The sequence below is a fragment of the Amaranthus tricolor genome, chromosome 8, assembly GCF_026212465.1.
Source record: "Amaranthus tricolor cultivar Red isolate AtriRed21 chromosome 8, ASM2621246v1, whole genome shotgun sequence".
Lineage (NCBI taxonomy): Eukaryota > Viridiplantae > Streptophyta > Magnoliopsida > Caryophyllales > Amaranthaceae > Amaranthus > Amaranthus tricolor.
Genome location: NC_080054.1, coordinates 16,191,062 through 16,218,065, shown reverse-complemented (window position 1 = coordinate 16,218,065; position 27,004 = coordinate 16,191,062). Strand labels below are relative to the sequence as shown.

Here is a 27,004-nt window from a genome sequence, read left to right as displayed (position 1 = left end):
AATAAATGTCGAAGAAGAAAGAAAGAAGCTATTGTAATCATTTTTTGGCAAGCAAAATAGACAACAATTTCATCATTCATGAAAAACGTTGTCTTAGACAGTGTTTTCTACCGTTATTAAAAACGCTATTTAAGGCAATATTTTTCCCCTGCTCACCAAAACCCAGCTTCCTAGCCCATATGGGCTTGAAATCGATGTCACATACAACATTTTTGTTAAAAGTTTTTTCTTTTCCAATATTTGTACCTGACATTCACTTCGCTATCTTCTCGAGCCAGGGAACTCTTTGGTAGCGTTCTCCTTGATGGGTATGAGTTGCCGCCGTCCTTTCCTCTCCAGACTCTAACCATAATTTTTTATGATTGGGATACACTGGTATGATCATGATGTTTTACTTCTCTATCCATTTTTTAAAAAGTTTTACAAAAAAGTTTCTTCCCATGAATATTTTGGAAAATGATATGCTGAACTCATAATCAAATATGTGATGTCTTCATATTTTTTTTATGTAATTTAATATTATTTTTCTTTAAGAATATAAGAATTTAATTATAATTTATTAATAGTTTCTATTTATATTTTCTTGAATTCAAATAATTATATAATATATTAGTTGTTTTTAATTTTTATATTAAATTATCTTGAAAAATTAAAATTATTGATGATAAAAAAATTTATAAATTTTTATTTGTTGTTAACAAAACTTGATCATAGGCTCGGGGTTGGACAATGAGAATTTTTGGGAATAGCTTTAGAAGTAGAAACCGCACAGCCCCAACTAATTCCAAATCTTCTATACACAATTAATCCAATCCAATAATTCACTTCAACAATTTCTGCTGTAGGTGTTGTGTAATATTCAATCTCATGATTTAGGGTTCATCTTTGAAGTTAATTGAGTCTGAAAATGGCGGCAATTTATAGCCTTTACATCATCAACAAATCTGGAGGTCTCATTTTCTACAAGGTATATATAAACAACACTTGTATTATAAATTTCGTGTGTTTTTGCTTGGAAGTTGGAAGAATTGCTTATTCGAAATTGTAGGATTATGGATCGGCTGGGAGAATGGACACAAATGATACATTGAGATTAGCAAGTTTATGGCATTCTATGCACGCCATTTCTCAACAACTTTCTCCTATTTCTGGATGTTCTGGGATCGAACTTCTTGAAGCCGATAACTTTGATCTTCATTGCTTTCAGTCTCTCACTGGTATCATCACTTATTCCCCTTTTTCTTTATTTGAATTTGCAAATTTACTGTTACATTAATATATCTTTTGCTGCAAAAGATCATGAATTTTAATTAGATGCAAAAATTACTGTTTTTTGTGGTTTAACGGAATCAATTTTCGATATTTTTCTGGGATAGTATGGCTATGCTCATGATTTAGGATTGGGTATATGAAGATCCAATATATTTGATCGAGTAGCCAACTCTTAATTCTTAAAGCATTGAAACGTTCAACCACGTTTTCGGCCGTTTTGTTATTAGTACTAAATCGCAGTGATGGAATGATTAGTAGTGTAAAATAAAGAAACAATTTAAAACTTTTCCACCTATAGGGATTTTTAAATATGAATGTAAATTTCGATAGCATTTACCTTGAAATGAGGTATTAAATTACCATAAACATGATAAAACAAAATATAAATTCAAAGGCACTATTAGCCCCACAAAAGCCACGGTAGAATGATCATTGACAATTCCTCTATCGACATGCTAAGTATGGATCGTGTTTTTAGTGTCAATGCTTGAGTTTTGAAAACTATAATAACACTTTAAAATCATACAAACCAGAAAATATGCAATGGAATTATAAATATAACAAACGAGATCACAAGGCATCATACCAAAAGCTCATACAACCATAATTTACAAAAGTTTAAATTCACGTTTTTTAGCAGTTAGCACACAGGAAATGCTATGCTCACTCTTTAACAGCCTTCGCCTAGGCATCTCCACCAGAAAACCAATTTTTGGACTAAACTGACGGTGGCAGGAAGCCAGGAACTGATTCCAACCTACAATTCACAACAAAATCGATCACGAAAAACGTTGCATAGATGTGAATTTGGTCTTAAGCTTTTGGCCTTCACTTGGAATAAGCTGATGGTTGCAGGAGCTTGGATAGATGTGAATTTGGTATATGGTTTTTGCCTTACTTGAATTTATGTGATAGGGAGAACTGAGAAGATAGAAGTAGCAAAGCTATTATATTGCATTGGGGTAGTGGTATGCTGTTGGTGTTGTTTCTTTTACCGGAGGTATGGAGGATAGTAAGGGTGAATGAAGCTTACTTTGGCATATACTATCTAATCAACCGCCCTTCCGCAAATTGGTTTTTTGATATTTGCCTCAAAAAAGTGTTCATTTAGAAAATCGTATGCATTTGGAAAATCAAAGGAAAGACGGTTAGTAGTTGCTCAAGGCGCCATAAAATATATATAAATTTTTTTTTTGTTGGGGGGGGGGGGGGGGGGAACAGCCATGAAAGAGTTGTTTTCCATCCAAACATGTGCATACTTTGGAAGTTGATGATAGGACTCACACTTTGTTTGGATTGAGGGATTTGGAATGAAAGGAAAGGGAGGGATCTGGAGGGATGAGTTTTCCTTTGTTTGGATAGTAATTTTAAAGGGAGAGGGATTTGACAGGAAGGGTGTTGAAGGGTTTTAGTATTTTATTTTTGTTAATAGTCAAATCTTCTCATTTTCGAAAGATTTGGAAGGAGAATGGTATATTGAGTATCAAAATAATCAAAATGCCTTACTCTTACCATTTTGCATTCTAATTTGGGTGAAGTGAAACTATGTCATTTCCCTTCCTTGATTTTTAAGTATAAAAATTTCATCCTCCTCATTCCTTTCTCTTCCTTAGTTCCTTCCATTTCCCTCCTAGACAAACAAATAAATTATCTCCTTCCATTTTCCTTCTGTTCCTTTCTTCTCCCTCTCATTTCCTTTCCTTTCCATCATAATGCTCTATCCAAACAAAGGGTTAATGTTTCATTTTATGATGACATGATCCATTATCATGGCTTCTTTTCTTTATCTCACATGGTGTGCATTATGATGTTTCTTGCAGGAACCAAGTTTTTTGTGGTCTGTGAGCCTGGAACACAACATATGGAGCATCTTTTGAAATATATTTATGAGTTGTACACAGATTATGTATTGAAAAATCCTTTCTACGAAATGGAGATGCCTATTCGTTGTGAGCTCTTCGACATTAACCTTGCTCAAGCAGTGCAGAAGGATCGTGTTGCTTTGTTGGGTCGATGATTCATCAAACGCAATGGTTGACCTTAGTTTCCTAAACTTTCATTATTTTTGTGACAGTTCATTTGTTGCACCTTTTTTCTGAGTTGGTCTATTGAAAACAAGATGCTCTTTGTTGGGTGTTTAGTTATCTGAAATGTAACTGCTAAATGCTGAAACAATACATATGAATTATACATTGTTTTAAAACTTCACAATGACATTATAGTTTCTTCATTTTATTTTCATATTTTCTTATTTTTTTAATTTTTGAAGAGGTCATCAATGGTAAGCAACGCCAAAGCTGTAGAAGTTAAGTTTAGAGGATAATTTTTCCAAATTGAACCCGAAATATTGTGTTCAAATTTCAACAATTTGTGTCCCTTATATTGTACACCTTGGAGAAAGGTGAACACATTTTTAATGTAATTCTTTACTTAGGTTGTAATTATACTCTCTTTGTCTTGGGAATTTTGCTACTTATTTCTTTTAAGTTCATCCTATGAGTTTTGCTACATATTTTTTTTTTATCATATCTTCACATTTAACTTATTTTTCATCTCATAAGAAATATTAGCAGTGAAGAGGTTTAATGTAATCACTGCTTATAGGAAACACAATGCCTTTGTAAAAAAAAATTTAAGGACCAAACATTCAAACGCAATATTCAATCTCAATTTAATTCACATTAATTTGAGAAAAAACGCCCTGACAAACAATAATAATGTATTGCTAGTGTGAGTGAAAAAGAATATAATAAGTTTAAATAAAATTAATTGGAGAAAATATATAGGTGGTTATTAGGGTTTAAACAATCATCAATCAGATGATATATACATTACAATAAAAGATAATGTAAACAATAATAGAATCACAGAACTTCCCAATCAATCATACAACACTCACTCTCTCTATATATACATAGTAACATATGTATAGAACACAAATAGAACAATATAAACACATCAACACATTATCCATTGTGCATCTCTTGCTCCTTATGAAGCCAAAAATTTCGGGAAATGATTTCTCTACAGCCCCAATTTTGAGCTCGATCAAAATAGCATTAGCTATACCTCGCGAAAAAATGGGCATTTTCAGGGATGACGCAGCAAAGAAAATGAGAGCGGAAAGTTTACTGAAATCATGTCAACTGTACAAGAAGGTATTATCTATTCTCGATTGGGAGCCTCTGACGGCCTTCATGCTTTGCGAGTCCCAGAAGCAAACGAAGTGGACTAACGTTGTGCCATTCGGATATACTGCAAACACACTAGTCCCAATCTTCTTGTTGCAAAGGGAACACATGCTATCACCACTAACTTTTACAACTGCTTTCCTCATATTGTAGAGTTCATCCTTAACCTGCTCATGAAAAATGAATGAACCACCCCATTCTACACAATTACGAATAGAATAAAATAAAATTCTTCATTCAAAGGCTACGTTTGTTCGAAAGAAGATCCAATTCTATAACTAAAACAACAAAAAATCATCATTTTGCGAGGTGATTTCCCCCCTTTTTGTCTTCCTAAGAGGTGGAGAAGATTTTACTTTTTTTCTTCATCTACTCCTCCCCTTCTCTCCCATCCATCTTTCTTTTCTTTAAATTTTCTAGCAATGTATGTACCCAAAAGAAAGATGAAGTTCAAAATTATTTACTGATTGAGCTGTACAAGGTATTTTCTTTTTTATTTTTTCAATTGCATATATTTATAAAGTAATCATTCTAGAGTCTAGATGAAGAGATAGCAAAAAACTGTTGTACCATATAAATTGAGTTTTGAAATAAACACAAATGTGTACATTTTAATAAAAGGCAATTCTTTTAAAAACAGTAAGATTACTGAGAGGAAACTTTACCATCGTGTCAAAAAATACAGACCCTTCTCTGTCTGGCAAAGCACAAAATGGCCCTAGAATTCAGAGGAGTAGACTCGAAGAGATCCATCATTGCAGTCGATGAGAAGCTTCAAACCATACGATTCAACAGCATCGATCTTTAGAGGGCAATCACGAAATAACTCGAAAGAGTAATAAGCACTGTGGACCATCTTTTTTCGCTACACATACAAGATCAAATAAATCCATTACATTACAAAATAACTTTCAAACCTAGGTCGGGGTTTGGGGTCGGATGCCATCAAGTAAAACAAGCTCATTGTACTTGATTCCTACTCATTTATTCAACTCTAATCTAATCCACAATCATAATATTAGATTCTATTTCTAATATCACAATTTGACTCCGATTTCCCAAAACAAGATCATGCAAACCCAAATCCTTATTTTGTTTCATTGATACAACCTCCAGCTCAAACTCTTATTCACATTCTTAATTCATATAACTCATCAAAGTGTAAAATCATACTCTAAATCATTCAAATTTCCGATTCATAAATCAACTTATCCCGTACTAATTTACAAATCAAACTTAAAATTATAATTTTTTTACCAATTTCCAAATCAACTTACCCAGTTCGAAAACCAACAAGACTCAAACTCGGACAGAAGCAACAAAATATCAGATGCGCAGATTAAAACCTAATCGACCAGACGCAACAATATCATTTCTGAATCCATGCCCAAACTTAAACTCGGATTGAAATGGATTTTGAAATCAGCTAAGAAAGAAAAACCCAAAAATTGAGATGGATTTTTTAATTAAAAATTAAAATGGGTTTTTGGAGATTTCTAAGGGCATAAGCTCAAATTTAATGCATGATTCAATTTACTTTGTACAGAGTTAAAGACTTACCATAAGTAAAAATTATATCAAACTACCTAATTTATAGGTTTATTTGTAAAAAAATGTCTTATGTGGTTTTTTTTTTTTTAAAAAACTACCTAATGTAATATATTTCTCTGCAAATGACTACCACTTAACGAAAATTGTTAATTTACCGTTAAGTTTGAGAGTTTGACCAATTGGATAGGTTAAGTTGTTTATGTGGCAGACTAGTAGTATCTCATTAGTCCTTGTATTTTTAAATAATTAAAAATTAAAACACATAAATTTTAAATATAAAAATAAAAGATTTTTGACGTCATTTTTACCATCAAAGCGATTTTTTTTTGAAAAAACGGATGTTGCGATTACCCTTATTGGATAACTCTTTCGAAAGTCCGGTCGAAACAAATACTTACTCGCGTACTTTCCGATACGTAAACTGAAAAAGATATTTAACGTCATTTTTATCCATCATAATGATATTTTTTCAAAAAAACAAAAGTCGCAATTATCCTTATGGGTAACTCTTTCAAAAATTCCGATCGGATTTTCGAAAGAGTTATCCCATAAGGATAATTGCGACATCCGTTTTATGAAAAATCATCGTTATAATGGATTAAAATGACGTTAAATTTTTTTTCGATTTACATGTAAGTAAATAGGCAAACAAGTACTTGTTTCGATCGGATTTTCGAAAGAATTACCCCATAAGGGTAATCGCGAGGTCCTTTTTTGAAAAAATATCATTATGTTGGGTAAAAATAACATTAAATATCTTTTCGGTTTACGTATGGAAAAATAGGCGAATACGTACTTTTTTCAACCAGAGTTTCAAAAGAGTTACCCCATAAGGATAATCGCGACGTCTGTTTTTTTAAAAAAATCGTTATGATGGGTAAAAATAACGCCAAATATCTTTAATTTTGTTTTGTTAATTTATATGTTTTAATTTTTAATTATTTAAAAATACGAGAGCGAATAAGATACTGCCACTTAGACAACTTAAGCTCTCAAACTAGTCAAATCCTCAAAATTATAATTATGGGCGCATAGTTTTAATGTTAGTTTACGGGGTAATTATAGGTACTATAATCGAAAATGTAACTATTGCCATCATATCATTGTATTTCGGTTACTAACTTTATAAATGACATGTTGAACTAAGTATTTGACATTTCACAATCTTTATTTACATTTCATACAATCTTTATTTGATAATCACACTTAACCCAACTTAAATCATCACCTTAATTTACATGTCACTTCTTCTACCAACATTCAAGCTTTAACTTTAAACAATGGCAACTTCACGTTCCTCATCGTCTTCAATCTCATTAATCTTTCTCTTTATTTATTCCCTCCCAAATCAAAACCCCATTTTATGCTTCCCTGGACAAACAAAAGGGGGGAGGCTTTCAATAGCTAGCCCTTGCTGAAGTTTCACTTACCAAAAAATAACAGAGAAGGGAAATCAAATAAAAAGCAAAATCATTTTAACATAAAATTTATTATAATTAAGGTGTCTTGGTCCTTAATTACATCCCCTAATAAGCTAAGCAAACTAGGGGTAAGATTGGAATTGATAAAAGTTGACTTTAAAACAAAGTGAAATTTTGAGCCAAGAAATAAAGTCCATTTGACTTTTCCTCTAGGCAAGGAAAAGTCTAGCTTGGTGTTAGTCACTGGAAGTTGCTGCTCCTCTTTTTCCTTCGCTGTCCTGTTTTAAGTGTTTTGCTTAATATCTAATTATCTATGTATATAAATAGCCTAATTATATAGATTAGGTAATCTATATTTTCATACCCTTATTCTCTATTTTGATTGCTTAGGTGATTTTTCTCTTTCTAATTTCTCAATTGTAATTATTCTTTCATTGTAGCACCTTCATGCTCTTTTAGAGTTTCTTGATTAATAATAAAGATATCTAGGCTAGCTATGGACGATCGGATATAGCTCAATTAAGGGTGAACCACGTTAAATCGTTGGTGTACTTTGATTGCTCTTTATTACTTTGATTTGTTGAATCTTGATTAGCTTTGTTCTATTTATGATCATAAGTGTTCAAGCAAGCCAATCTTGAATACTAATCATTGATCCTTGATAGAATTGATTTTGGTGTTAATTGTCTTGCCTTCTCATTGATTCATTGATTAATATAAATAGGTTACAAAGAGGAAGCAAGAATACAAAAAGATAACACTTAATCACCTAAATATATGAAAAGTCACTAAAGATAGGGAACTAATTAATATTCCCTAATCTCCTCAAAAATCCCTTAACACCCCCCCTCAAGGTGGAGCATCCGGAGAAAAGATGCCCAACTTGGACAATAAATTATCAAACTGCGACTTTCCAAGAGCCTTAGTGAAGATATCGGCGAGCTGTGTATGAGTGGGAACATAAGAAGGAGCAATCAAACCTGTAGAAACCGCATCACGAACAAAATGACAATCAACTTCAATATGTTTTGTCCGTTTGTGGAAGACCGAATTTCGAGCAATATGTAAGGCAGACTGACTGCCACAGAACAACTTTATAGCCTTAGGACATTGCACACCCAAACTTAGTAGGAGACCTTTCAACCACTTCAATTCACAAGTTATAGCAGCCATGGATCAATATTCAGCTTCTGCAGAACTACGGGAAACAGTATTTTGCTTCTTAGTCTTCCGTGAAATAGGCGAGTGACCAAGGAAAACCAATCACCCTGTTAAAGAGCGACGAGTAAGAGGGCAAGCTACCCAGTCGGAGTCACACCATCCCTGCAAAGTAAGTTCGCTATCCGATCGTAATAAAATTCCCAGTCTGGAAGTACCTTTCAAATATCTTACCACACGCAAGGCAGCGTCCCAATGATCAACTCTAGGTTGTTGCATGAATTTAGATAAAATATGGACGGAATAAGCGAGATCTGGTCTAGTAACCGCCAAATAGATCAACCTGCCAACAAGCCTTCTATAAGATTCAGGATCAGACAGGAAATCGCCTGTAGCCAAACCAAGTTTATGGTTTTGTTCAATTGGAGACCTAATAGGCTTAGAGCCTAATAAACCAGTTTCAGACAAAATATCAAGAGTATACTTTCTTTGACAAAGAAAAATACCCGAAGCACTACGAGCGACTTCAATGCCCAAAAAATATTTTAAACTACCAAGATCCTTCATATGAAAACAGTCGGACAGATAAGCTTTAAAGTTGTGCAGGGCGGCAAAATCATTCCCGAATAAAATCAGATCATCAACATAAACAAGAACATTTATTTGAACGGAACCTCGTGAGTAAGTAAATAGGGAATAATCTGAGTAAGACTGTAGAAACCCGTAGTCTATCAGTGCAGAGACTAATTTTGCAAACCAACACCGAGGAGCTTGCTTTAAACCATATAAAGATTTCCGCAGACGACAAACCTTCTTAGGAAATGATGATTGAAAATTGGGTGGAAGCATCATGTATACTTCCTCATCAAGATCACCATGAAGAAAGGCATTATGAACATCCATCTGATGCAACTCCCAGTTTTTACACGCGAAAATGGCAAGAAACGCGCGTACAGTTACCATTTTAGCAACCGGGGCAAAGGTTTCATTGTAGTCAATGCCTTCGGTTTGATGATTCCCGAAAACAACTAGCCGGGATTTGAGTCGTTCTATGCTTCCATCAGATTTATATTTGATACGATGCACTCATTGACTACCAAGAGCCTTCTTACCCGGAGGAAGATCTGTCATAGTCCACGCGCCATTTTTTTCCAAAGCCTGTATTTCATCCTGCATTGAGCGTTTCCACCCTTCATCTTTCATGGCCTCCTTAAACGATCGTGGTTCTTTCCCTGAAATTATAGCTGCAAGAAAATTTCGATAACGCAAAGAATAATTGTTACAATTTACATAATGTGCTATAGGATAGGGAGTACCTGAGGGATGCCCATTAGACGAGTCAGTTGAAGAAGATGGACTTTTCTGTAAAATAGTATGAGTAACATAATCCTTATGACGAACATTAGGAAACTTGTGTCGTAAACCACGACTCAATTGCATTTCTCTTTGATCTTAATCAACAGTGGGCTGTACCAAGGATGAAGATATGGGCTGATCAGGTACGGAAGGGTTGGTTTCGGGAATGGGCTGATTAGAGACAGAGGGCTGAGTGTTCTGCTGGGCTGAAACGGACTGTGAAGAATTGGGCGGGGAATAGGTGGGCTGTGACGAAGTGGGCTGTGTGATTGTTGGATCAGGGATGAAGGCAGCCTGTTTAGAAGTTTGGTATTGGGGCATTCGTTGTGGGCTGGACAAATTTGGTGAGGAATAAGGAGTGTCATTTGTGGTGTTGGGCTGAGATATGTTTGGGCTAGAATGTGGCAAACAATCAATTGAACAATCAGAAAAATCGTAATCAACATGATTATGGATGGGGACAATATGTTCGAGAGTAATATTTGTAGCATCCGAATCAAGAAAGCGAAAAACATCCTTAAAAAATTTCACATCTCGAGAGACAAAGAATTGCTTAGAGTCTAGATCAAATAATTTTCACCCTTTTTGACCAAAAGGATAACCCATAAAAACACACTTACGACTCCGACTAGCGAACTTATCCCCCTTCGTCTTTTGGTTTTGGGCAAAACAAAGACACCCAAAGGTACGAATAATATCATATGAGGGTGTTTTGTTAAAAAGAATTTCAAAGGGAGATTTATTTTGGAGTAAAGGCGTAGGTGTTCGATTAATAAGATGAGCAGCGGTTAAAACACTTTCTCCCCAAAAATAAATTGGTAAGTTTGCCTGAAACCTTAGAGCCCGTGCAACATTTAAGATATGTTTATGTTTTCGTTCAACCCGGCCATTCTGTTGTGGTGTCCCAACACAAGAAGTTTGGAATAAGATCCCATTATCATTAAAGTAATCCAGTAAACAATTAAATTCCGTTCCATTATCACTTTGAACTACTTTAATGGTTTGAGAAAATTGTCTATCAATCATGGCCACAAAAGACATAAACATATCAAACACTTCGGTTTTATCAATCAATAAATAAAGCCAAACAGCTCTCGAGAAATCATCAACAATAGTCAAAAAATATCGTGCATCACAAGAAGATGGGTGTCTATATGGACCCCACAAATCACAATGAACTTTTTCGAATATTTTAGAGGCCTTATTGTCACTCAAAGTAAATTTATCCCTAGAATGTTTTGCACGAAAACAAACATCACAGAGTTTATTTAAACTACCCTTGCAACTAGAGACATAAGGAAGAAGCTTCACTACTGTTTCAGAGGGGTGACCCATCCTTTTGTGCCATAAATCCAAAGTAGAGGAAACTGCATTCACCAAGATTTGTTGCGCCGAATTAACGCCCTCAAAGTAGAAAAGTCCATCCCTCCTAATGCTCGTCCCAATCGGCTCCCTCAATTGGTCCTGTATAACACAAGTAGTAGGAGTAAATTGAACAGTACATTTCAAATTGTCAATAATTTGCGAAACCGAAATTAAATTACAACATAATTCCGGAACAAAAGGCACATGTTTAAGGGTTAGATTGTCAGATAAATAAACGAATCCCTCCTTTGTTGCAACAACATATTTTCCATTAGGAAGACCCACCAAACAAGTGACATTATGAACATCAAATAACCATGAATCGTTACAGGTAACATGGCGAGAAACCCCCGTACCAGTTATCCAAGAATTGCAATCAAACTCACCCGTTAATCGATCATCAGAAACTTTAGTATTACCAATAAAAGAAGCAAGGATTTTCCATTGATCTAGTGAAAAAACCTGTGGAGAGGACGCTCCTACAAGCGGGTAAGAAGACCCACCCGTGTTGCTGCAGCCCACGGCGTGAGCTTTAACAGAACCACCACGACCCCTGGCGGTGGTCGGAGGCTGTCTACCGCGCCCTGAGGGTCCTGAGTTTCCCGACGGTCCTGATTGTTGCTTTGAAGAACCAGGCGGCCACCATTCAGGGTAGCCATTCAATTTGAAGCACCCAGAGATGACATGCCCGGACTTCCGGCAGTGAGAGCAAAATAAAGTTGATTTATCTCGTTGGTCAGAGGACGCACCCGCTGGAGAAGAACGCTGATCGGACCTGTTCCGACCTGGTGGCGTACGGACAGCAAAGCCAACAGCTTGAGGGGATTTGTCCTCCGGGAACGATGTGGTCAATCGAACCCGTTCATCTTGAACAAGCAATTGATAAGCACGATCGATAGTAGGAAGAGGATCTTGAGACAATATATGGGCACGGGTTTGTGAAAAATTATCGGGATACAAACCCATTAAAAACTGATGAAGGCGGGTATTGTCTCTTCGTTTCTTATGTTCTTCCCCTGCTGTACAGGTATTACAACAGGAACATTGAATCAAAGGTTCGTAATTATTCAATTCCTCCCATAAGGCTGTCAATTTCCCAAAATACGTGGCAATTGACATGGTTTTCGTTTGTTCACAACGAGCAATAGATGATTTAAGCTGCTGAATCCGGGGTCCATTAACAATGGAAAACCGAGATCTAAGGGTATCCCAAAGCCTTTTGGCATCTTTGTACCGAGAAAGGGTGGCCTTAATTTCGGGATTAATAGTATTCATGAGCCACGAAATAAGCATGGCTCGAAGAGTATCCCAATCATCCTGTGTACAAGGGGAAGATGGAGCAGTAATTGTGCCATTTAAGAAGACGAATTTCCTTCTGGCTTGTAAATCCATTTGAACATCATTAGCCCATTCATCATAGTTGTCTCCACGAAGTCGAGTTGGAGTTATGAAATCGCCGGGTCGATCATGAGGGCCAAAATAATATGGAGAGAAGAGGTCAATTTTTGGTGGTGGTGGCGGTGGTGGTGGCTGATTTTCAGTCATGGCAGAACTTTGTTTCTGTTTTTTTTTTTTCAAATTAGGGTTTGAAAATCCTGAGCATCTGATACCATGATAGAATTGATTTAGGTGTTAATTGTCTTGCCTTCTCATTGATTCATTGATTAATATAAATAGGTTACAAAGAGGAAGCAAGAATACAAAAAGATAACACTTAATCACCTAAATATATGAAAAGTCACTAAAGATAGGGAACTAATTAATATTCCCTAATCTCCTCAAAAATCCCTTAACAATCCTAGATACTATTAAATAAAATAGGATGTCAAAAAAATACGTACAAAAAAAAACACCCCACCAACTGATGTTTACACTTTTTTTTCCTCTCGCTTTCCTTCCTTACAAAAATGTTATTCAAACAAATAACAATATTTACACTTTTTTTTTCCATCTTACATGTTACTTGACTTGTTGAAGAGTAATATATAGTACTACATGTCTACATCTCTATTAATCATTTAATAAGTCTTACATTCTCTGTATTTTTTAATTTATATCTCTTTTCATTTTAGTTAATCCATTCATTTTACATCTTTTTTTTTTAAGTAATGACTCAACTTTCTTTCTTTAAATCTTATCTACAAACTTATTTTCTTTTTTCATCTTAACCACTTATTTTTATCATGGGCAATGTAATTCTATTAAATTCCACCAAAAATAAAATGAATACATTATCATAGGAACAAATGAAGTATATGAGACTGTCTCGTCATAAAATAAATATCTATTCAAGTAATCAATTTAAAACAATTAGTAATCCACTGATCCTTTAAAGTTTTTTTTTTAAGAAAAAGGACCGTTAATATAATTTGGATCCACTCAATAAATAGAGTCTCATCACAATATGAGAATACGTGTACACATAATTGATATCCACATCCCGACTTTCCTAATTATAAATAGGTTTGAGACTTAATTGAAGGACAAAACACGTGGTGTTTGCCAATTTGACACACTGAAAACTTCCACTTTGTCCGCCCCCAGTTTCTCTCTCCTCCTGATTCTCAGCACACAGCTCTACTTCCTCTGCTTTTAGCCTTAACAATTTCATCTCTTCTAACCAAAACGAATCAACATGACGGTGGGATTGTGCAACGCCAACCCGATTGTTCACCCCAGGAAACAAAGGGTCGCCCGTACTGAACACCTCGCTCATTCCTCCTCCGCCGTTGATCCCCTCGACGTCTATGATATCCTTTTTTTTCTTCTTTTAATTTTTGATTAAGATATGATTTGATTAGTTAATGATGATGTATCTTTAACTGGGTTACAAATCATGTACGTGATATACGAGATCCGGAGCACCCCTATTCACTGGAGCAGCTCAGTGTTCTTTCTGAAGATTCTATTACCGTTGACGATAATCTTGGTCGTATTTTGTGAGTTCTTTTCTTTTTTCCTTTTTTTCTATAATTTTGTAGTACTAAAATTAATATCTGATTGATAAAAAAAGTATATGGGTTGAGAATAATTCAATTTTTGCGTGTTTAAAAATTGTATTGACATGGGTTTTGTATGGGATGTTGATTATTTGATATTTCTGCTTCTGAAACTGGGTACCGGAAGTCCGGAACTATCTGTATGCACCAAAACTTTTCTTAATTATTTCTATCAAACTAGTCGTGAAAACAAAATCTACATGGAATGATATGGAGTACCTAACTAATTATAATGTCAACGGGAGTTTACCCTCCTACACACGTAAGATTGGAAATTGGGAAGGGGGAATGGTAGAGTCGTTTAGTAGTAAGTAGGTATAGACATAGGCGAGTTCAAGATAAGCCGCATGTGATCTCAAATTGAGGATTTAAACAGAAGTTGATTAATATATATACTTGATGGTTACTTTTCTTAATACCAATTGTTTTAGGATAAAATTTCATCGGGTATATGTGTAGTCAACCTCCTTTTGTGTAGATTTCTTGTATAAGCCCAAATTTAACATGGTATTCGAGCAGATAGTGGTTCTTGGATATGATGTGGCACACATGTAAAGAGATTAATACTTCACATGTGAGTAAGATTCCACATCGCTAAAATAGTGGGTTGTGAACTTGTATATAATGCTTAATAGGTAATATTATTACCATATGATTTTAGAAAATAATGAACTTCATAAAGTGTGTATGGAAGTCAACATCAATAACCCATAGGTTTTTGGGCAAATATCATATAAAGATGAACAAAAGCTGATGAAACGAGCTAATTGAATAGCTTTAAAAACATCGTCATTTAACCCAAACTTTCATAACTGAAAAATTATCACAAGATAATGTATATTTGATATGTGAAAAAAGGTATGACAATTTGGAGAAACAAACAGACAAAAACTCCCTTAAATCATTGGAAGAGATAAAAATTTATCAACAATTTTCGAAATTTAAAAGGAGTTATCGTTTTGGTTCAACTGGAAATAAAAGGTAACTTCTTTTAGATTCCGAAAATTATTGATAAGTTTTCATCTCTTCCACCGACTTATTTTCCTTTTTCTTCTTTTAATTTTATGGAGTTTTCGTCTCTTTGCTTCTCCAAATTGTTACACCGTTCTTCAATTATATCTATATGCATCATCATGTGATAATTTTCATTCATGGAAGCCTGAGTAAAATGACACTGTTTTTCAAGCTCTTCAATTAGCTTTTTTTTTTTTTTTTTTTCATTTCATTCACCAATGTTCTGTCTTTCTAGAAACATCTTTTCAGTAAGCTCATACTTCTCATGCTCCGGTTGTTTTATGAGCTTTTGTTCATCTTCATTTGATGTTTGCCCCAAACCTATGGGTAATGAGTGCTGACTTGCATACACACCTAATGAGGTTTACTCTTACCCAAAACCATATGGTAATAAAGTATTACTCATCAAGCATTATATACAAGTCAACCCAATATTTTAGCCAAGTAGAATCTTCCTCGCATGTGAAGTATTTCCAACACTCCTGCTCACATGTGAGCCACATTATATCTCATATCCGAGAAACACCATAGGCTTTGATACCGTGTTAAATATGGGCTTATACACTAGAGGAGAGTTGACTGCTTACACACCCGATGAGATTCTATCCTAAAACCAATTGGAATCGAGAGTGATAACCCATCAAATATATATGTTAGTCAATTTCTCTCAAATTCTTCGATTTGAGATCACATGTGGGTTATTTTCCAACACTCTCCCTCACATGTGAACCCATTTTATGTTGGAGATACTTCACATGTGTGAGTTTGTGGGCCAAAGCCTACAGGTTCCTCGTGGGTGGGCCCATGAGGTGATCATGTGACAAATTGTCACGGCCTAACAATATAGGGTGAGCCAACCATCATCCCTGTGTATGTGTTGAACCAACCCTGTTGTCTTTTTTTTGCGTCGTATATCACGCTATTCAGTATTGTCAGGGCTAAAGGTCAATTACAACTAGGGTATTGCTGCCCACAAGGCCACAACAAACCTATTTCCAATATATCAAAGTTTGAGACGAACAAGAAGTATGCAAGAACATAAACAAAGCATGAAATTGAAGTAAATTGAGAAGTAAGAACAAGAGAACAAACCAATTTTGGAGATGGGAAAAACCCAAAGACAATGTACTCTTGGACTATAAAATCCATCCAAACAAAGGAAGCCGATTGATTGATAGTTAAGGAATAATTAAGAGTTGCAACAAATATAAAATCAGTTTTTAATCAAACGAATAGCCTTGAAAGGCTTGGGGCATGATTACCCTGCTATGAACACTGCTGAACTTGGCGGCTCAAAACTAAATGTTTGTCTTATAATTTGAGACCTAGGTCTGCATTCTGATCAAGATGTTAAAAAAAGTGTTTGGGTTTAGGTCTAGATTTACTAGTTTAGTCTAAATTTTCATAAACAGATTCGACTCCAAACTGTGATTGTAACTGAAAGTTAAACTTTGTAAATTTTAACTATTACATGTTATAATAACATCTAGCTTGTTCTTACTTCATCATTTGATTTTTGATAATTTTATTGCTTTGATACATAATACATCATAAATTGCGGCTAGCGGATTGTTGGCCGTGGATACCTAGTTTCTTAAGCTTGACTATTTCATAAGAATGCCAATCTGTTGGTACTTGATTGTTGTATAGCTGAATAGTGGCTATTCTTACCAGTAACTAATTGTTTTTGCTTCGGAGTGAGACTATAAGATGTGTTCGAGATGGTTCTATATTTTACGCGTTATGTTCTTGTTCAACAGGATAACTTTCACCCCAACCATCCAACATTGTAGTATGGCTACTGTTATCGGTCTGTGCTTAAGAGTTAAATTAAAGCATTGTTTTCCGCCACATTATAAGGTCAGTTCTTTTTGCCTTTTGCTTATGCTCGGACTTGTTTTCTTACCCGATCTGTACTGAATGCTTAGATTTTGAAGAATCTTTTGAAAGTGCCCATCCCTATTCAATCTTCATCATTTAGTTGAGAGAGATAATGATATCTGCAGTTCTTTAAATGAATGAACCCTAGATTTTTCTTACTTGCTTTAGTGGCGGACAAGTGGAAAAGGCCAATCGTTAGGGGAGCAAATTGTTCCGGTTCTTTGAGTTCGTTTTGTGAACAAGTATGCTATATAGATATGGAAACTAGACTTGCAATCATGTTGAGTTACAGATGTTTATCATCAAATTTCATCCTTAATTTATGTGGCTCTATGCAATTTTAATTTTAATAAAGTATGAAACAGATCATCTTGTATTCTAAGGGATTTTATGTTATCATTGGCCTTTTGGTAAGATTCAATGTGATTTGGAGTTGTGCATGAATAACTGAGTTGGGTAATGTTTCTCAGATCGACATCAAAGTATCTCCGGGCTCTCATGCGAATGAAGAATCAGGTAAAGCTCGCTGATACCTATAATCTCAAATTCCAACTTACTATAAATATTTAGCTTAATTCACTCACTGTATGGAAATAATAAAACTTTGAAAACATCATCTCGATCTTTGGTTCAGTTTTCATAATTTTCATTTATTCGTTATAGTGAACAAGCAATTGAATGATAAAGAGAGAATTGCAGCGGCCTTAGAGAATCCAAACCTACGCCAGCTTGTGGATGAGTGCCTCTCTTCGAATGAAATTTGATTAGTTTCAGTACCTTGCTTCTGTTGTACAGTATAAACCGTTGTAAGTTGTAACATAGTATGGATAATGAATCGAAACTTCTGGTATGTATTGATGTAATGTGAATTTCGGAAGTGCTGTTTGTAAGTTGTGAAGCGGATGTCTTTTACTTTAATGTAAGCTGGCGATTCCAAACTTGCTGTATTGGATACGGCATGAAAATTGTTCTTAGCAGTCCTCAGACAGTCAGATTTTCGTTTGTGCAATTTGTGCTATACCTGTAATCTACTAGTTTGGATCTTTGTGGATATTTGGGTGACTGAAACGAAGAGTATGTGTTACGTAACTTCCATTTTCGAAAAATTCAAATTCTTGCGTAAGACGTCTCATCGTTAATTAGCCCAACTAATATAATTATTAGTATATAAGCTCCTTGTTTCGAGGCTGTCTTATTGAGAGACAGACTCTTGCAAGAGTAGATCGTAGGAAATAGTACATATGCGATAAGGAGATGGAAAAGAATTTTTCATAAGCAGCAGAATGGTTGCAAGTTGCAACTATGCTCCCTTGCATATACACATAATACAATCTCCCAACTCAATACTCAGAGAAATAAACAGGCACTTATGAGGTTCTTTACTATACTTCTCATAGTTCTCAACACCTATCTGCCTACAGTTGTTTTTTTGATGATAGTACCTATAATGGCTCTGGAAATACTTCAGCTTTCGAATGTCCGTTGGCATGAATGGGCTGCACAGGTATTACTTGAGCTGCACAACCTTGAACAGCATGACATGGCTTGTCATCGAATCCCCAGTATCTAGCAGCCTTCATATCGTCCTCAGCCATCAGTCTTGAGAATTCCTCGTGGTCATACTCTAATGTGGCATTCCCGCCAAACTCCTTCGGAAGATTTTCAACATCAAAGTAGGACCTCATTAGTTCTGCACTGTCCTTGTTCTTCGGATACACGAACTTCACCTTTTGAAAAGTCTTAGAATCCAGGAAATACTTTACACCCTGAGATATGTTAATATAACTTGTCAGATAAACTCCAAGGACTTGAAATGAGGGAGAGTTAGAACTGTTCATTTGTATGGAGCATCATTGTCCAACAAGCCCAGCCGTTAACATTTTTATATAACCTGCCTGGCTCAACCCACCCAACAAACACCTCTAAACGAGACCCTAGACAAGAATGATCAAAATATAAGATAAACCAATCACAGGGATGAGGATAAGATGTGTGGCGCTGTATAGGATAATACACCATACTCCGTGAGGGCAGGAGCAACTCGTTAACTTGTCATGATTGATACACAAATATTATAAATGAAACCCAACCTAACCGACACAAACATGAATGACCAGAAATTCACTAGATCTGACTTACATATTACAGAAATATTTAGGTATGATAGTATCCAATTTTGACCAGAAATCAACTAGACTTGATTACCCAAATTGACTTACTCCCCAAGAGGGACGTCCAATGGGATGTTTGTGATTTTTTGAGAGGACATTTCTAAGTCCCCCTCTTTGGGACCAGTTAGAGAGGCTGAGTTTTTCTCCCCCTAGGGGAGACAAGCCTTGGGTAGCTGGGGGAATCTATCAAAGGCCCCAAGGAAAGAAGCTCATGGAAGCTTTTATTGTAGGGTTGGAAATGGCCTACATGCCCCACAATGCATCAAATCGACAAGTTTGTTTCATCCAATATTAGATTGACACAAAATAATAAGTTACTAGCTTAGTTAGCATTACCCGCCTTAAGAAAAGTATCTTTTGCCATCTATAAGTTATAAACTAAACTTGAAACTATTAAATCACTGATAAGCTTAGCAAGAATTACCCTCATCAAGAGGAATGGCATCTCTTGCCAGTATTTATCAAAGATATAACAAAGGCAAATGAAACGCATATAAAGCAATGTACTAACCTTCCAAAATGCCTGAAAGATCTTTGGTGGATTATAAAGGACTGCTATACCAAGTCTTTCAGGGTAATGGTTCTGCAGGATATTCATGATATCTCGGGTCGTTCTAACAGAAACGCTGGTGCTCATTGAAAAGCCTGTAAAATCTATCATCCATACCATCTGTTCTTGACCCTCGGGAAGGTTGAGGATAGCATTCTCCAACAAGTAGACTAGGTGACGAACATTGCCTTCTCCCGATGTCGTATTCTGCAACATAGAAACGAGTTCAGCGTTTCAAATAAAGCATAATCACTACCGTCTGCCAGTAAATAAAGACTCAAGATAACCTGCTTTCCTGGCCTCATTATAAGGATAGTTCTTCCTTCACGATCATGAAAGTTTGCTCGGGAGACCTTCCCTGTTTCACCTTCATGTGCAACTTCAGACTGGACAAGACTCGCATAAACATTTTAATTAATATTTCCAAACTAAGACTTGTAAAGCTCTCACTATGAGTATATGCAACCCTAACATTTTGGAAACTGATGATGCATCTTCTATGAGAAGTTTCTAAGTGGTTAAACATGCGTAGCTACAATAATGAACTTCCCACTGAATTAGTCGTCCTTACTGACGTGCAAATTTTAAATTAACCACAAGCGCACGGTGTACATATAGCTATACGGGTCGAACTCAGGAAAGCGAGTTAACAAATTCGTTCAGTTTATAACTACGAGATACAGACAAACAATATAATCAGTTTGAGAATCTAACACTACTATGAACAAAAGTCAAAATGATGCAAATGAAACTAATAAATAAAGCTAAGACAATAATTAATATGAAGACGATGATAATAAAGCAAATCTAGGATGTCGGAAATAATCTAATTCTAATATGGGAGTTAATTACTCTCATACTTGTATGAAATTGAATCTTTGGCATAATTAAACGTGATCTAACTAATCTCAAACTTCTGCTTTATTGATCAATATCGGTTTAAGACCTTATTAGTATTAATCTTCAAACTTCCGTTTTATTGGCTAAACTAATAGGAATTTAACTTAAATATACCTCAATTCTAAATTAATCCTAATCTTAAAATATCATTTTATTGAAAAGTTTAATAAAAATATTTAAACTAAGGTTCATTAAGCATAGGGTTAATCATAGACCCAAATTTCACACAATTAATCGATCAAATATCATTTCATGCTTCAAATTAGGGCCAATCTCTTAATCCTAGAAGAGAAATCTACTCACTAAACATAATAACTAACAAGAAATTAATAATAAGCAAAACCCTAATTTAGATGATGAACATGATGAAAATAATGAATTAAATACAATTTAATGAATAATTAAAGGACAAGATAGAGAAATTTACAAATCGAAACATAAACAAACCATAGATTGCATAAATAATTGAAAGTTGCAATGAAAAACATAAAAAAAAAAAAGTTAAAAAAAAAAAAACTAAGCTTAATAAACTAAAAACTAAAAACTAGAGCATTAGGACAACTAAGACATTAAAAGCACAAAGAAAAATGAAAATAACTAATTGCATATTTATATTCTAAGGTTACTTGGGGTACAATCTCCCAAAAGTAATTGATTTTTTATAATAGAATAAAGCCAAAATAAATAAAACCACTAAAATAGTGAAAGAAAACCGTCTGAAGTGGATATCAGTAGTTGGAGACGAGCCGTAGCTTTTAGGCGATGACTCGTCGCTTTGCTTCTTACTGGCGAACTTTAAGCAGCCTCCATTTCTTACTCGGTTTTCGGAATCGGACATATAATATACCGTTAGAAAGTTCTTGAAGTCTACTTTCCAATGCCGCAGACCTTGCATTAATGCGATCTTTCTATCAAAAGTTATGACTAAAAGAGTGAGCATGTATTAAATTTCACCTTAAAACTTTTGCATTTTAAACACTTTTCAACTATTTTGCCTATCTTCATTGTAAAACATCTTCAAACGAGCAATAATCTCCTTAGTAAACTCCGTCATCATTAAAACCATAAGAATTATGCTTAAAACGATCAAAACCGTTCAAAATCAACATGAATAACCAAAATGGGTAAAGTAGCATAAATCTTCAAAACAAGCACGAAATTACTAACAATAACCATCATTAAGGAGTATAAAATGATATAAAGAAGTGCAAATAATTGCACTTATCAAACTCCCCCATGTTTAACCTTTGCTCGTCCTCAAGAAAATCAAGGTGAAAATACATAGAAATCAAGGTTAAGACACGGTCTCTGGTTCCTAAACTACTCCTTATGCTCCCTTTCCTAGACTCCTCTAATTCCCGGTGTTTGCCAAGACTCCAAATATCCTTACCACTTGTCCCCTCCACTTGGTTAACACAACACAATACAACACAAACAAGAATATAAATAATAAGTACCAAAAATCTCTGTACTTCAACCTCCTTATGACTCCTAAAAGAACATGAGAAAAAATAATTCTACACTTATGCCTCCAATAGTGACCTACCCAAATGCCTACCATTTGTTGACATCACGCCACCCACGTCGCATCTGCGACTGCCGCCAAACCGTCCGTAGCCTTGTATACCCCCAACTATTGCTCATTTTTTTCTTTCATTTTTATTCATAATTGTTTGATTAAATGAAAAATTTGTAAATAAAACTCTCAATTATTGCTGATTGACTCAAAATACTCCAATTATTGTTTAACCCTGTGTACCCGAGGTATTGGGATACTTAATCTTGTATACCCCAAATATTGCTTATTGACTCAAAATAACCCAAAACAACTGGTTGTTGAGAGTATTATTTACAAATTTTTCTAATTAAATTTATATTTTTGGTGTATGGTATGTCAAATATCTATACCGAACCCAGGTTACCTCATATAATGATGTCTAAAGGAAAAGAAGTTGCTATGGTGTTTAATTAGTAGATGCTGCCTCAGGTAAAGGTTAGAACATTGTTTTGGCTATGGAGTATCGAGTCCTACAAAGCTTAAGAAGAATGCATTAAAATTCCTAAATTTGGATTTTGTTCTTCACTTAATTAATGTGTAATATTTTTATTTAAATTAGGGAGTAGGGACATAACTTGATTTCTTTTCTGGATCACTCGTGAAGGATACTTCAGAATCTCATCCTTTAAGTTGCAAGGGATACAAATTATATTAGATATGGTAAAGTTCCGAAAAAAATGTCCATTTCCCATAGAGCCCAAAGATTGCTTATACTATGGCTTAGGTGGTAATGGACCTGATGAATACAGTGCAGTTTTAAAAGCAATTCTTTATGAAGGTGAAGAAGAAAGTTTCAGGCCAAGTACCGATAGAGAGCTTATGGGTTATTAATGGATAAGGGTAACCACATTTCATATCCACCATATAACCCCCTTCCTCAGCGTAACAGAAACCTTTTTTTGGAAATCTTAGGGTGAATTTGACGACTCAAGTTCAATAGGTAAAAGAGGGTAAAACCATGCAGCTTCATTTTATCAGCATTAGCATTACTGGTACAAATTTGGTACATAAGAACAGTTTCTTTGATTTTGTGCAAATATAAAGAGTCAGTCCTTCCATAGTCCATTTAGTATTTTTCAAGTTAACGGCTTAACACTCAGTAGCAAATTTACAAGCCAAACAACCAAATAGTCCAGTAATAAATGATAAAAGACTCCCAGCAACAAACATGTGTTTCAGCAGGCATTTATTTGACACATTTACATAATAATTCATCTTACTGCACAATGTCAGACTTACCCAGCGAATTTCCTCGGGTTTGTATGTATCCCTCCATTTGAGTGTCTCTTCTAACATTTTCTTTGCCTTATCAACATTCCAGTTCCTTGCTACCAGATATCTCCTCAGACAAGCATCAGTACAGAACTTTGATTTACGCCCAGATAGAGCCCCAACAGCCAGCCTAAGTTCTTTGGTCTGATTGGTAATTTGGTAAAATAGTGTGTTAGATGATAAGTTGATTAACTAACGAGTCATGTGACTCAAAGAAATACCCATATCTATACATTTCATGTTAAGGTAACTTTTGGTACTTGGAGTACTTGTGTCGGATCCTCAACACCGACATGAGTAGGACTCTTGGACTCCTTATTTTGGACCATGGTACTATTTATACATACTAGTCATGAGTTTTCAAGTCCAGGAAACAGGGAAAATGATTAAAAAACTTTTTAGTTTCAAAATGAAGTTGTTCCATACTGTATCTTCATTAAAAGAGTATTCCTAAGAAAAGCACTTATTCTGTCAAGAAACCAACCCAATCAAAAGTTTAAGATGATGGATATTCTAACACGCCCCCTCACACGGGAGGGCTCTTTGGGCTTGAAGTATGAATGCAACACAAACCCTTCTCATACCCATCACGAAACATTCAACTTTAAATAAATAGTGGGTGAGATTTAAACTTGTGATCTATTGTCATGTTAGATTCTGATACTATATCAAAAAACCAACTCTACTAAAAGCTTAATTTAATGATTGTACACACTAACATATTCACCAATCTATTGGAAAATTTCATGGGAAATAAGTTAGTACTTTAATCATGTTGTAAAAGAAGTATATTTTACATGACATTCCACGAATGAAAGCAGAATTACCTTGGCATCTCGGTGTAAAGGATCACTATCATCATGGTTTTGAGACCTCCTCCTATGAAACATTATTGTTTCTAAAGAAACTTCAACCTATCACAAGAAAATCTGTAATACGGAGTATAATTATACAAGTATTTCATAAAATATTACTCCATGTAGCTGCAAGTTGGAAATTGAGATGCAAATGAAACACTAATTATTGCTCAATTAAATCACATATGAATTCAGTGTCAAATATTGCTAGCTTTGACCATAAATAAATTAAATAAATAATTAAAATACATTTAATCATCAAATTTTAATTTAAAATCCAAATTAGTTCTATTATAAGACTAGAGTTCCATGAAAAATCAAATTCCATATCAAAGTCCACATCAAATATCTTATAATGATAATTAAATGAAGGCTCAATCTCTAATTTCACATCAAACATCAATTTTTAAGAAAGGCAAACAAATGATTGATGTTGATACATAATAAAATAATTCCTTTCTTTTTCATTAATACAATCTAGATCAACAAAATCAGAAGTTTTAGGGCGCATGCAATACTTGTAGTTACACCCAAATAAATATTATATTCCATTAATTGAATATAAATCTTTAATTACATCATAAATTATACAAGAATATTGGTAAAACTCTTATTTCGCACCAATATAATATTCACTTATATTTTTACGTGAGCTCATGTCTCACTATAAGTGAGCTCATGTCTCACTTATCTCTCATAACTCAAAATTTTAATTTTAATTAGCACTTTTGTAATTTTATGGGATAGCATTATGTGGCTACATCCATTATTTGTATTTGTTGTTTTTTAATCTTGATATCTAACTCATACTTATATGAGCTCAATGTCGGTTACATTGGCAAACTTCTAGGACATTCCAGGACATTTATCTACTTTAGCTAATCTAGATATTTCTTATGATGTTAGACTATTCTAGTATGTGGGTTTAGATTTTTTAGATTATTATTTTTAACAAGATTTAACCACTAACCCCGCAACATATTCAAAACTGTTGTGATTGGTGTGACTTGAGTGCACATTTGATGAGGTGCATTCATGTGTGACCTTTGGGATGGAATTCCATGAATGTGTTAATATGGATGTATTAAGTTAAGTTTTGATGATTGATTTATAATGATGAGTAAGTGTAGATTAATAAGGTAATGAAGTGTGAGAGTTATGGGACTTAATGAAGAAGTGCAAAGGACTTGGTTTATGTTTGATTTATTGAAGCTCGATCAGAATTCTGACAGAAAAAGAAGAATGGTCGCTCGACCGAGCGAGTTATCCGCTCGACCGAGCGAGCTACCCGCTCGACCGAGCGAGCCTTATTGATTGATCGAGCGAGCAAACAGAATGCATCCAGAAAGGGTCTGTACTCCGCTCGACCGAGCGAGCTCTCTGTTCCAGTCGAGCGGTTCCTCTGATGTGCCTAAGATGCTGTTTTCGACCTTTCAAGTTCTTGGAGAAGTTTCATGTCATTCATTATTCAATATTAATTTTGTATTTAGTGAGCTAATGACATTTATGTACCTAGTACTATATATAGGGAGCTCTCAATCATCAAATGGATATCCACAAAAATACACCCCAAGCCAAACACTAGCCTATATCTCTTCTCTATTGTAATTCTCCATATTTGAGAGTTCTTTGAACTCCTTGAGATACTACACACCGGAGGATGTAGCCTTAGTTGGTTGAACCTCGTTAAATCTTTGTGTCGTTTTATTGCTTTATTTTCTCCTACAAACATTGATATCGTTGATAGCGTAATTTGTTTGTCACTAAAACTTCATACACTCGATCTTGGTAATATTGGAGTTTCAAACACATCGTTCGAACTCTAATACATCGTCGTTTTTCAAAAACAATAATTGCAATAAAAATGAGTTAACACAAAGAAAGTAACAGCTATGGAATTCAGAGTTCATATAACAACTAAAAAGTGCAACAATCTAGAAACAAAATCAAAATTCAAAACCAGAAAAATGTCAAAACTAAAATTAAATTGAACAATGATAAACACCAATCAAACAGTGAGTTATAAACCAATGGCAGTAAAATTACGCATGTAGATCTCATAATTGAAGAAAAACATACAAAAAGAGAGTGAATTTGAGTTAAGAATAGGAGAAAAATTACCGAAAAAAAAGGAAAAGAAAGCAGAAGGAAGGTGAGGAGTAATCAGTAAAGTGATGACTGATGAGTAATGGTATGAATGAAAGGAGAAGAGAAGGTTGCTTTCCCCACGCAAAATTTGATAAATGTAGGGGTCTGGAAATTCCACGAGTAAAAAGCAGATGCCTGAATAGAAGGGGGATTTTATTTAATTTCATTAATACTGGAGATTTATAATTGTGAATCAGGCTTATCATTATAATACGTGGAAAGTTGTACAAGTGAGTAATGGTCTTTGTCCATTTTTGTTTGTTTCTTGTTTGTACTCTTTGTAGAGCAGTCTATTAGGTGAGAGGACATCCCTTCTCCCAAAAATTAATTTTACCAAATC

General features: G+C 34.8%; 3 protein-coding genes across 6 annotated transcripts; 2 read left to right on the top strand and 1 right to left on the bottom strand.

Annotated features, from left to right (window-relative positions):
- The first annotated feature begins 715 nt into the window (after positions 1-715).
- Positions 716-4,227, top strand: LOC130821232 (uncharacterized). The gene is made up of 3 exons (XM_057686912.1): positions 716-967; positions 1,049-1,217; positions 3,093-4,227. Exons 1-3 carry the CDS (start codon positions 908-910, stop codon positions 3,287-3,289), a joined length of 426 nt encoding a protein of 141 aa, XP_057542895.1. The 5' UTR covers positions 716-907; the 3' UTR covers positions 3,290-4,227.
- A 9,559-nt stretch (positions 4,228-13,786) lies between these two features.
- On the top strand, positions 13,787-18,098 carry LOC130821814 (protein AE7-like 1). Of its 2 annotated transcripts, none has more exons than XM_057687601.1 (5): positions 13,787-14,064; positions 14,157-14,253; positions 17,088-17,187; positions 17,679-17,724; positions 17,872-18,098. In XM_057687601.1, exons 1-5 carry the CDS (start codon positions 13,950-13,952, stop codon positions 17,970-17,972), a joined length of 459 nt encoding a protein of 152 aa, XP_057543584.1. In that variant the 5' UTR covers positions 13,787-13,949; the 3' UTR covers positions 17,973-18,098. The 2 variants fall into 2 exon arrangements, with proteins under 2 accessions (XP_057543584.1, XP_057543583.1); XM_057687600.1 differs by having other exon boundaries at positions 13,790-14,066; positions 14,150-14,253.
- Positions 18,099-18,463: 365 nt separating this feature from the next.
- Positions 18,464-26,874, bottom strand: LOC130821813 (uncharacterized). Of its 3 annotated transcripts, none has more exons than XM_057687597.1 (6): positions 26,638-26,874; positions 24,487-24,588; positions 23,627-23,803; positions 20,217-20,315; positions 19,891-20,136; positions 18,464-18,974 (listed from the first exon to the last, which is right to left on the bottom strand). In XM_057687597.1, the coding sequence occupies exons 2-6, from the start codon at positions 24,547-24,549 to the stop codon at positions 18,651-18,653; spliced, it is 909 nt and encodes a 302-aa protein (XP_057543580.1). In that variant the 5' UTR covers positions 24,550-24,588; positions 26,638-26,874; the 3' UTR covers positions 18,464-18,650. The 3 variants fall into 3 exon arrangements, with proteins under 3 accessions (XP_057543580.1, XP_057543581.1, XP_057543582.1); XM_057687598.1 differs by having other exon boundaries at positions 24,487-24,573; positions 26,638-26,825; XM_057687599.1 differs by lacking the exon at positions 20,217-20,315.
- Between the last annotated feature and the right edge of the window lie 130 nt (positions 26,875-27,004).

Bases quoted from the DNA above. Each gene is read 5' to 3' on its own strand.
- LOC130821232 (XM_057686912.1), top strand. From the start codon at position 908: ATGGCGGCAATTTATAGCCTTTACATCATCAACAAATCTGGAGGTCTC. The intron at 968-1,048 runs GTATATATAAAC...TCGAAATTGTAG, and splicing joins GAGGTCTCATTTTCTACAAG to GATTATGGATCGGCTGGGAG. The intron at 1,218-3,092 runs GTATCATCACTT...TGTTTCTTGCAG, and splicing joins TTGCTTTCAGTCTCTCACTG to GAACCAAGTTTTTTGTGGTC.
- LOC130821814 (XM_057687600.1), top strand. From the start codon at position 13,950: ATGACGGTGGGATTGTGCAACGCCAACCCGATTGTTCACCCCAGGAAA. The intron at 14,254-17,087 runs GTGAGTTCTTTT...CTTGTTCAACAG, and splicing joins GATAATCTTGGTCGTATTTT to GATAACTTTCACCCCAACCA. The intron at 17,725-17,871 runs GTAAAGCTCGCT...TATTCGTTATAG, and splicing joins TCATGCGAATGAAGAATCAG to TGAACAAGCAATTGAATGAT.
- LOC130821813 (XM_057687597.1), bottom strand. From the start codon at position 24,549: ATGTTTCATAGGAGGAGGTCTCAAAACCATGATGATAGTGATCCTTTA. The intron at 20,316-23,626 runs GTAAGTCTGACA...AGTCTTGTCCAG, and splicing joins AACCCGAGGAAATTCGCTGG to TCTGAAGTTGCACATGAAGG. The intron at 18,975-19,890 runs GTTAGTACATTG...AACATATCTCAG, and splicing joins TCTTTCAGGCATTTTGGAAG to GGTGTAAAGTATTTCCTGGA.